The 15,935-nt window shown below is 42.0% G+C and overlaps 2 protein-coding genes across 3 annotated transcripts; one reads left to right on the top strand and one right to left on the bottom strand.

The window, feature by feature from the left end:
• Positions 1–370: 370 nt before the first annotated feature.
• Positions 371–6,978, bottom strand: dhrs12lb (dehydrogenase/reductase (SDR family) member 12-like b). Its single transcript, XM_033649501.2, has 10 exons — positions 6,727–6,978; positions 5,504–5,637; positions 5,347–5,429; positions 5,171–5,266; positions 4,254–4,335; positions 3,920–3,981; positions 3,675–3,779; positions 3,371–3,461; positions 1,417–1,554; positions 371–1,281 (listed from the first exon to the last, which is right to left on the bottom strand). Exons 1-10 carry the CDS (start codon positions 6,780–6,782, stop codon positions 1,124–1,126), a joined length of 1,005 nt encoding a protein of 334 aa, XP_033505392.1. The 5' UTR covers positions 6,783–6,978; the 3' UTR covers positions 371–1,123.
• Positions 6,979–7,114: 136 nt separating this feature from the next.
• ap1s3b (adaptor related protein complex 1 subunit sigma 3b) lies at positions 7,115–15,101 on the top strand. 2 transcript variants are annotated; one of them, XM_033649502.2, is made up of 6 exons: positions 7,115–7,269; positions 10,531–10,709; positions 11,403–11,511; positions 13,300–13,437; positions 14,197–14,258; positions 14,412–15,101. In XM_033649502.2, the coding sequence occupies exons 1-5, from the start codon at positions 7,267–7,269 to the stop codon at positions 14,236–14,238; spliced, it is 471 nt and encodes a 156-aa protein (XP_033505393.1). In that variant the 5' UTR covers positions 7,115–7,266; the 3' UTR covers positions 14,239–14,258; positions 14,412–15,101. The 2 variants fall into 2 exon arrangements, with proteins under 2 accessions (XP_033505393.1, XP_033505394.1); XM_033649503.2 differs by lacking the exon at positions 14,197–14,258 and having other exon boundaries at positions 7,117–7,269.
• Positions 15,102–15,935: the final 834 nt, after the last annotated feature.

The raw sequence follows: 15,935 nt of genomic DNA on the forward strand, positions 1-15,935 counted from the left end.
AAACTTGTTTAAAACCAGTGGTTCCCAACTGGTCCAGCCCCAGGGTCCAGATTTCCTCTTAGTCATTAGTTCAAGTCCACAGTTTATTACAGTTAATGTCACACTTGCATTTGGCCATGTCGTTAAGCTAGTTTGCTGTTCGTCACTCACTCTACAGCACGAAACAGCACTTCAAAATAAAAGCTCTGTGCCAGAAATTCACTGTACTTGAAAATAAAGTGTTTTTCACAAACTTGACATGTTTCAGAGTCACTTGCGGATCCATTCAGAATTAACCTGTGACCCACCGTTTAGGAACCACTGTGTTAAACCACACAGTATGCCCGTATCTTAGCACGTCATTCATTTCTTTGAAGAAAACTGAAAGAAATTGACATTTTTTAAAGTTTAGATTATTATTCAAGCTACAAACTCAAAAAGATCTCACAGGAAAAGGGTGCACTGAAGACCCGAATGCAAGCTATATTCACACATCCTCGTCCCACATTATGGAAGAAACCCCTGAATTTCTCCATAAATAAAGCCTTTTAAGTATGTATAGTTGTTAAAAAAATTTAAAATACATATTACAGAAAAAGAATTGTGCAAAAAGTTCCCAAAACAAAACATGAAAACTCATTTTCTGATGCAATATTCACAGGAAATGATCAGCCCAAAGTTCTTCCTGTAGGTATTGCGTTCACTATTTAAGGTAATTGTACAGTTTATCAGTTGTTCTGTGCTGTTATTGTTACAGTGAATATAATGTGAAATATCTTTAATATAGTGAGAGGTCAGTTTACTCAGTGATAGAAAAGGCCTCTCTGAAGGAATAAGTTTTGGAGCCACTGATACAGATAATAGACAGGCATGTTTTGTGTTCAGTAACTGCTAATGAGATATTCAGTCTAAATCAATGACCTTTGTCTTTAAGTCAATAGAGCCTGACATATTCCATGCAGACATTACCACATGATGACATCACAAATGTCATCACTGAGTTATGAGCCATCCTGAAAATATGGCTGTGTAGAATTAGACAAACAAGACTAAGCATGACAACTGTGGTTTGTTTTCCAGGAGCTGATGTTATTGTAACTAATGCTTTAATGGGTTACGTATGGTTTAACATTTGAATCAGCTTTCAGACAAACTGAGGTCTGGAGGGACCGTTAAGCTCTACGTCAGGCTGTGACTGAATGGCTCTGGCCAAAGTTTCCAGCTGAGTCATGAAACTCTGGATCTCTTCAGCAGAGCTGTAAGTCCAGGCCAGAGGCAGGTGGACAGGAACAGGTTTACGATCTGCAACACAAACAGTGCCTACTGTCAGAATTCACATAAGAAGACTGAAAACAAATGAAAGGAGCATCTGTGTGTGTGTGTGTGTGTGTGTGTGTGTGTGTCGTGGAAGAACCTGTCACACTTCATGCTGCTCACCTTGAAAGAACTGCCCGCTGCGTGTTCTGGCAGCAGCTCTAGACAAGGCCAACCACACGACGGTGTCGGCTCCTTGCTCTACGCTGCGCAGCCTGTCACCCATCATGTGGTGGAACTGAGGCATTGATGTGGAGACAGCTGGAAATGGAAAAAATCAGCCAGGATTAGTAGTGTGTGTGTGTGTGTGTGTACACTGGATTTATATATTTACCCAAGAGCAGCCAAAGAGTTATCTCTTTCTAATCAAGCAAATGGAACTGAAGATACAGAGAGATTGATATGAAAATTGGCATCTACCTCATGTCCCGTATTATCCTCCTGAGACCCTGTGTCCTCATATGGGACATCAAATTTTGGGTTTACTTGACTTTATACTTTATTCCTCTTAACTACAACCTGTCGTCCTTGTTCGTGGACACTTTTTGTGCCATCTAGTGGCATAAGAGCACAATACACTGATCCATGTAAAAACAAGATGGCAGCCATCTCTGCCAAGTCAGTCTGCAGCTGATACCGACACAAAAGTGGACAAGACCTGATCACATTTTATGGTTCGAACGTGTTTATTTATGATTAAGAGTGTTTGCAGTTTGATATGGCAACACATTTGACCAATTTTAGCGAAAGTAACACACACTATTAATTAGGAAGTACTCGTTTGAGGACATTGGGACTTAATAATCAATGAAAATGTTTGTTTTTTATTCTGATCGGGTCCTACTGATCCCAAATAAATCAAATCAAAGCAAATTTATCTATATAGCCCATTTAAACACAACGACAGTTGACGAAGGTGCTGTACAAAATAAAAGAATGACACACAAATATATAGCCACATAAAATGTACACAAATATAAAACAGAATAAAACCAGTAAGAACAACTACAAACATGAAAAGATAAAACAAAATACTTTGATTAATTTGATAGGTAGCCAGTGCAGGGATGCTAACACTGTTGTAACAATGCTAGCACTGTCTCTTTCTCCGGCACCAGTGAGGAGTCTCGCTGCAGCGTTCTGCACCAGCTGCGAGCGAGACAAAGATGACTGGCCAACACCAAGGCACAGAGAACTGCAGTAGTCAAGCCTTGAGGAGAGATGATGGACTTGAATTTTGCAATGATTGGGAGATGGCTAGGAGAAATTAAAAATACATACCAAACAAAAGTCTCAGGCGGTGATAGCTCAAAATCATATATCAGCTATTCCTTTAGCTCGAGGTGTCATTTCCACTTTGGACGGATATTGCATTCACTTTCAAAACCTTGTTTTTTAACACAAAATCGTGCTTAACATGCAACTGTTGGGCCAGCTGTCCGATTCTGGCTGAGAATGTGAGTTTAGCTGCTGACTTTGCTCTGATATACTTAAAAAATGCCACAAATGAGTGACATATTTTACATATTTAGGATTATTCTGGCAGAATTTAGCTTCATGATCACCTTAATTATTTTGTTTTGTTTCCATAGTGCCAAAATAAATGCAGAAAATGGGATTCAGATCGCAAATACAGGGTGTATAGTCACACACTGGGTGTTAGGGAATTTAATTTCCAAAGCAACCAAACAGGAGTGATAGTCAATAAGCAGATACAGCGCACACAACAACACTGAATTGCTTCAAGGCGTTGTTTGTAAGATTTCAAATGAAGACTAAATTAAAAGATTAAGCAATTCAGCCCTCCTGCGTGCAGTGTGTCTGCTTATTGACTATCAGCCAAACAGTATATTTACTTGTCCAGGTCTAAAGATGGTGGACAACAGTCTGGTGAACTCTGGTTTGGTTGCTTTTTAATTTTATATTAAAAAATAAATGGATAAAGCTTCGGTCTTTAGACATGTACCATAGCACACAGTTGTCACAGACAGGGCACAGTGTGTGTGTGTGTGTTTGTGTGTGTGTGTGTGTGTGTGTGATTTTCTGTTCATTAAAAAGCTTTTTCATAAGTCAGTACCTGGTGTATCGACCCAGCCTGGATGCATCACAGAGAAGTGAATGACTGGGTTGGCTTTGGCCCACTGTTGTGTCAGCACCACCTGCTGTCTCTGAGAAGAAACAACACATTGTCACCTCAGTTTAAAAACATGCCTCTACAGTCACTACTTCTGTAAATGTGTTTTGCACGACAATATTATATCTTTTTTATTCTGTTCAGCCACAACACACAAATCCAAACCCAGTGAGATGGATAAAGTCGCTGAGTAAGGACTCAAACACACAGGTTGTGTTATAACCTGGATGACATTCTCCTCTCCTACCTTGTTCTGGGCGTAGACCATGACACCATCAAAGCTGCCCTTCTCTGACTGCAAGTCATCGACTAGGAGTTTCTGGACCAGCATGCCGCCCGAGGACACAGTGATCTAACAGACAGGGAGAAAAGAGGCACAGTGTGCTGAGACAACAGCCATTACAGCCGTGGACAAAAGTGGCTTTATGCTGTCTGCATGATGCAGATGAGCACTTTGTTGGTGTGTGTGTGTGTGTGTGTGTGTGTTCATACCACCCTTGGATCCCGGCTCTTCTGTATAAGTGGTATCAGACTCTGGGTGAGGATGTACACCCCTAAAGAGATGGAGGAAAGTCACACGTATAAAACTGTTGTGTTTTTTGCCACTGTAATTTAGTGAAAGAAAGACATCCTGTTTGTGCGTCATAACCATTCACATCATTACTCTTCATACATTTTTTGCAAGTATGTAAGCAAAAACAAAAAAGGGAAAAACTCTAAACAAAACCACAAAATTATTTTATAGAAATACTTATGTCTTACTAAAGTCATGATTCTATTCTATTCTGTTCCAGTATAGTACTATACCATCAGACTGAGGTCTCACCCATAGTGTTGGTAGCAAAGTTCCTCTCCAGGCCCTCAGCATTCAGCTCTCTCTTGTGCACCATACACCCTGCATTATTTATCTGCCATGAAAGAAATGATGGAGAAGTAAAATCAAACAGCAGCAACATCATTGGTTTATGAAGACAAATATTTGATGAGGATTAAATGTTCAGTGTGTAAGATTTAGGTGGATTCAGTGGCATCTTGCAGTGAGGACTGCAGATTGCAACCAGCTGTAAATTCTCCTGGTTAGATTCCTTTAGTGTTCATTGTTTGGGATGTTTTTACCAGGAGCTGAGTTATCCACAGAGGTCTCTTCCTCTCCAGAACAAATGGATAGGGTGATTAAAACTGGTAAAAACACTGTATAAAACAGTTTTACATTACAAATCAGCATTTCTCAGACGCTATTTGGCATGTCAGAGGTGAGGGGTTTGCCCACCATGCTAATGTGTGGTCACCTTTTCTCTCTGATAACATAAGATCAAGATGTTCAGGAGGTTTTTACCAGGAGCCGAATTACCTACAGAGGTCTCCTCCTTTTCAAAACAAACAGATCTCATGATTTTAACTGGTTAAGCACTAAATACAGCAGTTTCATGTAACAAATCAGTGTTTTTCCGACACTGCGCATCACAGATGGGCTTCCAACTTGGTGGGGATGCAAATCGCTTTATCTAGACCCAATGTTTGGTTTGTCTAATCTGGGCTACTGTTGAAACATGGCGGTGCAACATGGCAATCTCCATAAATGAGGACCTTCCACGTATGTAGATATAAACGGCTCCTTTTTAAGGTAAGGAAAACACAGCAATTTTATATCTTCAGGTGATTATACACTAAAACTTCATTCCTGCCAGTATATCCCCCTACATCCTACACGCTGGACCTTTAAAAGAGACGGGAGTCACCTACCAGCACATTCAAGGATGAATGCTGCTTCCTGAATGCCTCTGCAAACTCCCAGACTTTGCATGTCTCCGACATGTCCACAACATGGATGTACACCTCCTAGAATACCCAGATGAGTATCAGCCTCTCCCTCACACATCATGGAATCTGTCACTGTGTTCAAGGTGAACAACACTCACCGTGTTCCCAGACTTATTGACAATGTCCGACCTGGCCTCTTCTGCTTTGTCCCTGTTCCTACACACCATGTGGACGGTCCCACCTGGAAACAACACACCAAAGATTTTCTGTCAGTATAAAATGAACGGCAAAGAGAACACCTCTCTAGTATCTTACCTTTCTTGGCTATAGCCATGGCTGTGGCCCTGCCGATCCCACTGTTGGCTCCAGTGATCATAAAAGACCGTCCCACAACTGACACGTCCAGGTCTTTGGGCTCAAAGTCTTTACATGCTGCCTCATATCCTTTCCTGAAGGCACATGGAAAACACACGAATCAGTATGTGCAATGTTTTTGTAATCTTGTATTGACTCATACTCTATTTTTGTCCATTTCCAAAGGATGGCTATGAAAAAGGGGCTCTAACAAAACTAAACACACCTAGAGAGGTAGAGATAAAGGCTAAAATGAAAACTTTATAAATAAAATGTTATGGTTGAATTATCCTAACAAAGTCCGGTCTAAAAGGTTTAACACTTCGCATCCATTTTTCCCAGAGTTGTATGAAAATGTCCGTCTTTAGGTGACCTCTTTCCATCATGTAAATCTCCACTGTCACATCTGTCCAGTCATTTATTGTCGGACCAACATGCGTCATCTATTGTCTGGTCAGAGCCTTTGTCCCTGCCGCCAGTAATATACCCATTATTTTGCCAATACCTTTTACTTTGGGGGGATATAGTCTGTTGAAATACACATATATCTTGCCATTCTTCATCTCTCATCATCAAGTCTCCTTCCTTCTCCCAACTGACCTTTATATATTTTGTCGAATAAACTTTTACACTGTGGAGAGATTTAAAGAGTTGAGAGATGACCCCTCGTTTAGTATCTGATGTATATGCATTTATAAATAGTTGAATAAAGGGTTGACTGACTTCTCTGATATTCTTATTTTTGATTTTTTGGTTTTAATAACGTCTTAATTGGAGTGGTATCGATAAAAAAAAATGCTTCTCTGATGAAAAAGTTTGGAGGGACATAACTTCATCTCTCCGTATAATACTAGACATGGATGTTATGGTTAGTTTCAGTGGAGTCAGGTGATGCGAATGTCACCCACAAGACACATCAGCTGTCAATAGAGGTATTGTAATAGCACATAGAGGGCAGTTTGTGTGGTGATGTGTGCCATACGGTGATCAGACCTTTGGCAGCCCTCTGTTCAGCAGCCTTTAGGCTTACATACATGACATGAAAACCATTTTACAGGCTTAAATCCTATATTTAGACAGCCAACAAGCAGGACTAATAATTCAGGGTATATAGCAGACAAAGGATCCCCTGAAAGCACATTCTTTACATCTCTCCAAAGACAGATCCAAATATGTTGACTGACCTTGTATATTGGTGGATCCCATTCCAAAACCAGATGGCATTTCGGTACAGAGACATGTCACCAATCCCAAGATGTGCCCCAGTTTGCCAGTCCTGGTCAACCACTGTGACAGATCAGCATCACATGAAGCAGACACAGAGGGAGCCCTTGCTGCTCTCTGCCGACACTCCTTGGACACAACACTTCAAAAACACTCAACCCTGACAGTCAAGTGACATTAGTTAAACTTTTATCGGCTCATTCATTAAAATGCACCGTGCAAAAGTCACGTGGTAGATCTCTAGAGGCTGTGATGGGCTGCGTTCATGCAACACAAACCCACAGTAGCCAATCCAGATGGTTGTGAGGTGTGGTGACGCGTCCAGCAAGCACCGCTCCTCCGGCGGCCAGCAGGGCGGAGTTAACCAACTTTCACACTGACTGCTGGAGTCAACGACGGACAGATATGTGTTCAGCCGCACCAGCTGACCCTTTGTGAGGGTTAAAGTCATTGTCTTTGAATCTCCAGAAAGCGTTTATAGCTCCTGGCGCAGCAACAAGATGGTAAGTGTTTGGCGGGTGTTGTTTTTTACGCATGACTAAAGATAACGTCAGGCTGTTCACCTGTTGCACCTGTCGTCGCTGACAGGTAGCTAAAGCTAGGACCTACACCTACTCTACACCACTTCCTTTAACACGCAGGCCTGTTTGTCCTTGTCAGGCCGCCAAACTGCAGCTGTATTTGGTTTCTATTGTGAGGTTTAATTGTGTTTAATCTCATAAAGCGACAGCCGGAAGTAAGGTGTACGTTTCGTCAACCGGTCTCTCAGTCAAACAGGTTTCGTCACTTTGCCTCGGTCGGGTCCTGCCCTGGTGGCAGTTTAATACTTTCCATTAATTTGCCTGTGGGCTCAAACTGGGGATACACACCTGGAAATACCAGTATGAGGACTGGTTGTGGGCCTGCTGTGTCTCTGATGCCATGGTGGTTTGTGTCAGTGTGGTTGTAGTTTTGTAATCCTGACAACGTCTCTCCAGCAGTGCTGTTCTTTTTCCTTCCACTTTACAAGTACTTCCTCATTTTAATGGAAACAAACTGAACTCCGACACTTTCCTAAAGTGGCTACAAAGTTAGAGAAAATGTTTCTACTCCCTACTTTACAACAGTGTGCCATACTTTAAGGTTTTGGTTTCTCCAGCAGTTCATCACATCCATATGGAAATATGGGAAATACGTTGTGCATAATCATGGGCGGATTATATTAAGACAATAGGCCCCCGGGCACAGATATGCAAAAGGCCCCACCACCTCTCCTACACAGGAGTAACACAGACGTTTAGCACCTTTTATCTTTTTTGCCTCGAGTCTCTTTGTAGTTGTTTTGTGTCTCTTTTGGTCACCTTGTGTCTCCTTGTGGTCGTTTGGTGTCTCTTTGTTGTCGTTTTTGTCTCCTTGTGGTTGTTTTGGGTCTCTTTGTGGTCATTTTGTGTCTTTGTGGTTGTTTTGCATTTCCTTGTGGTCGCTTTGTGTCTCTTTGTGGTTATTTTGTGTTTCTTTGTGTCATTTGGTGTCTCTTTGTGGTTGTTTTGTGCCTCTTTGTGCCATTTGGTGTCTCTTTGTAGCCGTTTTGTGTCTCTTTGTGTCTTTTGGTGTCTCTTTATGCTGTTTTGTATCTCTGTGTGTCATTTGGTGTCTCTTTGTGCCATTTGGTGTCTCTTTGTAGCCGTTTTGTGTCTCTTTGTGTCTTTTGGTGTCTCTTTATGCTGTTTTGTGTCTCTTTGTGTCGTTTGGTGTCATTTTGTGTCTCTTTGTGTCATTTTGTGTCTCCTTGTGGTCATTTGTGTCAACTTGTGGTTATTTTGTGTCTTTTTTGGTTGTTTCGTGTCTCTTTGTGGTCCTTTTGTGTCTTCTTGTGGTCCTTTGGGTCTTTTTTGGTCCTTTAATGTCTCTTTGTGATTGTTTTGTGTCTCTTTGTGGTTGTTTTGTGTCTCCTCAAGGTCATTTGGTGTTTCTTTGTGTCATCTTATGTCTCTATGTGATTGTTTTGCATCTCCTTGTGGTTGCTTTGTGTCTCTTTGTGGTCGTCTTGTGTCTCCTTGTGGTTGCTTTGTGTCTCTTTGTGGTCGTTTTGTGTCTCTTTGTGTTGTTTGGTGTCTCTTCGTGTCATTTTGTGTCTCCTTGTGGTTGTTTTGTGTCTCCTTGTGGTCCTTTTGTGTCTCCTTGTGGTTGTTTTGTGTTTCCTTGTGGTCGTTTTGTGTCTCTTTGTGGTTGTTTTGTGTCTCTTTGTGGCTGTTTTGTGTTTCTTTGGGGTTATTTTGTGTCTCTTTGTGGTCATTTTGTCTTTTTTGGTTGTTTTGTATCTCCTTGTGGTCATTTTGTGTCTCCTTGTGGTTGTTTTGTGTCTCTGTGGATTTACTTTGTGTCTCTTTGTGGTCATTTTGAGCCTTTTTTTAGTCATTTTGTTTTTTGCAGTTCCTTTGCATGTTTTCCCAGTAGTGGTAATGTTAAGTTTTTACCCCGTCAGTACATTTTGATATGAGTGACATTTTGCAGGTGATGACCGGGGGGGGGGGGGGGGGGCTGACACTTCAGGCCCCTGGGCCTATTCAATAATCCATCCAAGTGCATTACAGTGTTTACACTCCCTTATAATTAACTCTTGACTTCTTAGCTGTTTTTTGGGGAAATTTTAGTGAGTTGAAACTTTGGTGCGTTGCTGCCTAACATGAGTTTAGGAATTATCTGTGCACTGGTGGGTCTGTTAGGGTTGAAGAGGTTATTTCACTTGCACAGATTAGTCCATTTTATTTTATTCATGTTTATTTACACTTAAAGGTGCAGCACAAAACACTCTCTAGACCATTAGTTAATGTTTGACTAACCAGGCAAGCATAAGGGGAAAAAAGAGTAACAACAACGGATGATTTTAAAAAACAAAAAAAAACAACAAAAAAAACAACGGGAATCAAATACCAAGGGAAAAAATGTGTAACATTGTAAACAGTGGGCAAATTTGAACTAAAGTAGAGCAGTGCAAGCCTTATGTGCAACATCAAGAGTAAGGTACAGTCAATAGATAGTAGATATTGATTAGCATGCCAGAGTTCCTCAGGCAGGTTGTTCTGCATCCGCTCAGTCCCCTTTAGTCTGTAAGTGTGAGGTGGGAACAGTCAGTAGGTCAGTGCCAGAGGATCTCAGCTTGCACAATGGTTTGTACAGGGACAGCAGTTCAGATATATATTCTGAGACCAGGCCATGAAGGACTTTAAGGTTGGAAAATCTTAACATCAAACCTAAACCAAATGTGCAGCCAGTGTAAGGTCATTAAAGCTGGAGTAATGTGTTGTCTAATAGCCTCTCTTACACCAACAATGAGAGGAAGACCTAAAGGAAGCTGTGTGTCAGTGTGGCTCCAAGAGAGATGGGGGGAAATTAATGTCCATTTTGATTTGTAGCCAAATCTATTTCCAAAGCTAGGAAGCACACTCTGTAAACATCCGAACCCGAACTCTTTTTGCTCTTTTGAAAATCGTAAAGGAAACGCCACCAACACCAACCACCTCTTCCTAAATCGTATGTTGACCTTCACATTTTTTCCTCCTCTCGTGATTTGTTTGGTCAGTGGAGTTACTCTTTAATGAGCCGTGACAACAGCACACCTCTTGTTTGACCCTTGGTTTGTGTGTGTGAGGGCACTCAGTGTCCTCTGCAGTGACTCACGTCTGTGCAGACATGAGTGGGTATTTGCAAATACAAGTTAGCTCCTTGGTTCATGCGTGCATCACGGTTGCCCCTCTGACCCTGCGGTGTGTTTGTGTCGTTAGATGCGCTTCCTGCTGCTCTTCAGTCGCCAGGGGAAGCTGCGTCTGCAGAAATGGTTCACGCCCATGTCAGAACGTGAGAAGAAGAAGATCACCAGGGACATGACCACGATGGTGTTGGGACGGCAACCACGCTCCTGTAACTTCCTGCACTGGAAAGACCTGAAGATTATTTACAAGAGGTGGGTGCTGCCCCTGGCATGTTTGTTCAACTAGTTTAAATTCATTTATCTGCTTCTTAAAGGTCCAGTGTGTAGGAGTTAGGGGGATCTATTGGCAGAAATGGAGTGTAATATTAATAAATTGAGCATAGCATCCCAGCTACCTCAGCTGATCTCAAGCAGCCTGATCAGCTGATTGATGGAGGGGAGTCTGCTGATAGATCGCATGATTCCTTTCTACGCAACCAGTTGGCAAATCTCATTCAGGGTGCCCTGTTTAAACTGCTCTGGCCTGCCTACTGTTGCTGCTTCCTCTGCAAGCTGCTTTGCAACCCACCTCCACCCCAGCTCCTCCTTTTCATGGAGTGTCTGACTTATCAATGTCATTTCTGTTTGTCATTGATGCTGCTCTGCTCTGTTTCCAGGGGGTCTTTGCTGCTGCTCTCCCTGCCTCAGGTTTTCTATGGAGGCGCATGGAAGGGCAGGGCGGTTTGCTTTCTCTGCCTCAGGCTTTTCTCGCATGCGCATGGAAGGGCAGAGAGGTGGTGCAATCTGTAACCTCTAGATGCCACTAAATCCTACAAACTAGTCCTTTAAGCAGCAAGAACCCCAGTCTCTTGTCTACTCAAAGTTAAACATGCTGTATATATAACTTATAATTCCTCTATGTATTGATATCAGCTGCAAGCAATCACTGTGTCACTCTTTCCTCAGGTATGCAAGCTTGTATTTCTGCTTGGCCATTGAGAACCAGGAGAATGAGCTGATAGCCTTGGAGGTTATTCATCGTTATGTGGAGCTGCTGGACAAATACTTTGGCAATGTATTTAATTGAGTTTCATCCTCTTTAATTCAATATGCAACTGCAGCCTGAAGTGTAGCTGTCGAAATATGATGGTAGCTTAAAGGGAACCTGTAGTGCTGTTTATAAATATAGATTAATCCTGAGTGAGTTGCCAAGTGTTGGAGATTTCGGCAGTAGAGATGTCTGCCTTCACTCCAGCGTTTGGGTCTTTAAAGTGCTCAAAAAAGAGATGGGAGATGTAAACATTAATTGCGTCCTCCTCCTGAGCTGTAACTAGCTCCGTGGTGCTAGGTGAGCTAGCTCAGTAGATGCTCGCTTCCTTCTGCACGGCGTTACAGTTGGCGGGTGTAGTTCGATAGAAAGAAAATAGTTCCTACATGAGACTGCTCACAACAAAATCTGTGAATTAACTTCAGCAACCAGGTTGTGATTTCTTAATACAACACAAATCAAATCAGATTGAAGTAACATAACAATGATCCAGCCTTATATAGTGTGTGTCACATGTCATACTGATCTGCTTAACAGTAGAGTGTTAACATGTACAAGGTCTTTATCTTACAGTATCTTAACCTTCAGACACCCTGAAGCCTCCTCACATGCTTGCATGCAGACAGTAAAGGACATTGTGGATACATCATACATTCATACAATAACTATTATTGTACACAGTGACATTCACAAACTTTCATGTTTGATACATTTTCCAAGACATACTTCGAGCACCACAAGCCGAGTGCCATCTAGTTCCATTATATTCAAGAGAAGGCAGACATCTCTACAGACGATATCTCCAACACTTGGCAACTCACACCAAAAACAATCTAGATCGATAAATAGCTCTACAGGTAAGAGGAAAAATATGCATTTTTGATTTTAGGGTGAACTGCCCCTTTAAATCAACTGCATTTATCGATGAACTAGACCAGGGGTCTGCAACCTTTACTATCAAAAGCTCTCAAATAATCTGCCTGGAGCTGCAAAACATATTTGAGCCTTACAATGACAGTGACAGTAAGTCTAGATTTGCCCATTAACATTACTAATAGGTCTACATCAGCCTTTATTGATAAGTTTTCCCAGAAGGTGGCTACTCTGCAGTGGGCTATTTATGATTGTTTGGTACTTTTAACTTTGCAGCGTTGGCGGTAAAAGGGTACTCCAGCTTTCTCCGACAGTCCAAAGACATGCAGGTTAATTGGTGACTCTAAATTTCCCGTAGGTGTGATTGGTTGTCTGTCTCTATGTGTCACCCCTGTGATAGTCTGGTTACCTGTCCAGGGTGAAACCCACCTCTCGCCTAGTGTCAGCTGAGATAGGCTGACAAATGAAAATAAAAATGTTAGAAAACAGCCATTATTAAGTGGAGGTGGTTCGGGCATCTGATCAGGATGCTTCCAGGGCGCCTCCTGTTAGAGGTGTTCCAGGTATGTCCCACAGGTAGGAGGCCCAGGGGCAGACCCAGAGCATGCAGGAGGGATTACATATCTCGTCTGGCCTGGGAACGCCTGGTCCCCCAGGAGGAGCTGGAAAGTGTTGCTGGGGAGAGGGATGTCTGGGGTGCTTTGGCCTGCTGCCCCTGAGACCTGGCCCTGGATAAATATATGAAAATGGATGGATGGATGGATGGATAGCCATTATTATTTCCTATATAAGTTTCTGCCAAAGCCACAGGGAGCCACTGGAGAGGGGCAAAAGAGCAGGTTGCCTACCCCTGAACTAGGCTGTAAAGATCATATCACACTGCAGTTTTAATGTAGAAGAGAAAACAATGTTTTTATAATAATCGCACTAACTTCCTCTCAGGTGTGTGAGCTGGACATAATCTTTAACTTTGAGAAGGCCTATTTTATCCTGGATGAGTTTCTAATGGGCGGTGAAATACAAGAAACCTCCAAACAAATGGTGAACCGCTCCATCGAAGCCTCGGACATGTTGCAGGAGGTGAGACGCGCTGACACACTCTCATACACAACACAAAAACAACACACAGCCTGGTTTGCATCTGTGGTGTGAGCATGTAACATCTGTTGCACGGCTCGACAAAATTTAGACGGAGGGTGACATGTGGATGTAGTTTAGTGTTGATTGTGTCTGTTTTTTAATGTCGGCGGCTATGGGGTACTTAGACGGATCCAGATGCCTGAAATTGGTTCTTTATAACACTTATCATGAATCAAGCTCCAGTTTGGGAACATGCTCATTTGTGTGTGTGTGAAATTACCGGCAAACGTCCTCAGTAGTTAGTGTGATAATGAGTTCAATTAACAGTGGTGCTGCTGAGTCCCTGGTGTGGCTTTCCTTCTTGTAGCTTATAGGCTTGTGGATATTAGCTCCTTTTTGTATAGATTTGTGTTTGTGCTGCTGTTTTTCCTCAACCCCCCTCTGTGTGTGTGTGTGTGTGTGTGTGTGTGTGTGTGTGTGTGTGTGTGTGTGTGTGTGTGTGTATGTGTATCTCCCTCTGTCTCTCTCTCTCTCTGCCAGTGTTATTGCGAGTGAGAGACAGATTTCCCTGGAACGTGACGTAGGTTTAGTGTTTGGCTGATGCTTCCCCGCTCTCCCTGTAGGCTCATGGCTCTGTGTGGTACATTAGTTAACTGGGTGTGTTCTGTGCTTCTGAGTAGGGCTGACTAACACTTTTTAATCAAGAGTTGGATTATGTGCAGCGTAGCCTCCCATTCATTTTGACCATTATCGCTTCAGGATGACAGCAGTGAGTGGTATGAGGTGGAGCTGTTTGGATGACCTTGAATATGGACAGAAAGGTTAGATGTTCCGCTTGTGTTAGTTGGTGTGCTCAGAACTTAATACCAGGGTATGTGTGGATGTGTGCCTGTGAATACTTATTGTACTTCAATGCATTTTTACAAACAGCAGAACCTGACATTTAAACTAAACTCTCTGTGCTTTTTTTCCAGACCATGGAAGAGTATATGAGCAAACCTGCATTTTAACCCTGCAGAAGGGAAATGGCACATAAAGGAACAGCGGGGAGGAATACAGGAACCAAATGTACTGTGTATGAGTCAAAGAAGTTTCTGAATATGGATATGGACTTTCCTTTGATTCTATTGAACATTTTCCCAAGAAGAAAGGGACATACTGAATATCTCGCCTTCTGCCTGAAGCTTTGCCGCAATGTAACTGCATTTTAGAGTGAGTCTAATATTTGCTCAGAGTCATGCACTCAACTGAAGGAAGGGGGAGGGTTGTTTTTTCACATTGATTATTGTCATGTAAATGAAGTAGTAATAGAGGATCAGGGATGTAAAAACTGATTTTAGGTTTGTGAATGTGTTGAGTTTATATTTAAATCATGTATTAATATATTTGATGTGACACTACCAGTTGATTTTGGAGGAAAATGTGCTAATCTTCAGTTATATTTGGAAAAAAACAGTCTAAAAAAAACAACAGATTTCAACAGACTGGACTGATTGTGATGAATTTCTTACTGTTTTTCATCTGTATATTTCACATGTGTGGGTCCGTTAGTCTTTAGAAGGAGCAGTTGGTAGTGTGGGTGTCAATATCACTGTTTTTTTTTTATCGTGCAATTTGTGATGTCGGAGCTTTCTGTATGATTAAAATGTGTATTTTGATAAAAACAGTCTGCTTTGAGTCATCATTTTCATCAGAATTGTGTGACTAAAATTAACCAAACCTTGTGGCACTGTTTTCACACCTGGTCCTTTTCAGCCCTCTAAACGGACTCAAAGCAGTGACTCAGCATTTTTTGAGCATATTTGAACACGCCAAGAGACCTCAGACCCCTCTGGAGGTGGTGGTCTGACTCCTGTCATATACTGTATGTTGGGTTTTTTTGTCCAGTAGTTGACCAATATATTGTATCATGTGACCTGTGTCACACAGTTCCTACATGAGCTCTTAAGTTGCACACCTGCTTCCAATGCATTTTACACCCTAATGAAGACTTTCTAATGCAGGGGTGTCAAGCTCATTTTAGTTCAGGGGCCACATACAGCTCAATTTGATTGCAAGTGGGCCGGACCTGTGAAACCACTGCATAATAACCTATAAATAACAACCCATTAATTTTTTTTTTTAGTGTAAAGAGGTCCATTCTGAAAATGTTCATCCATTTACAAAATACATGATGAACAGCCTGCAATATCCTCAGAAAAATCTGTGCAAACTCAACAGTATGTCTCAGTTTTTCCACATTCAGTCAGTCGACTACTCACTGTCACTACATGTGCAATTTTTTCATAATTTACCCCTAAAGTAGAAGCAGGTGAAGTCATCTGCTTCCTTACAAGCCATTTACAACCTGAAGTTTTGTCAGTTCCTCAGCAGCAGGGTGCCACCCATATTGCTTTAAGATAGAAGTCTGACAGAGATTGTTTTGTACTGAAGCTGCTGGTTGACAATATTATACACAATGTTCAACAACCTCCTGAGACCCGAACTTTTGCATGGTT

This window comes from Epinephelus lanceolatus, chromosome 12 (assembly GCF_041903045.1).
Source record: "Epinephelus lanceolatus isolate andai-2023 chromosome 12, ASM4190304v1, whole genome shotgun sequence".
NCBI classification, from domain to species: domain Eukaryota; kingdom Metazoa; phylum Chordata; class Actinopteri; order Perciformes; family Serranidae; genus Epinephelus; species Epinephelus lanceolatus.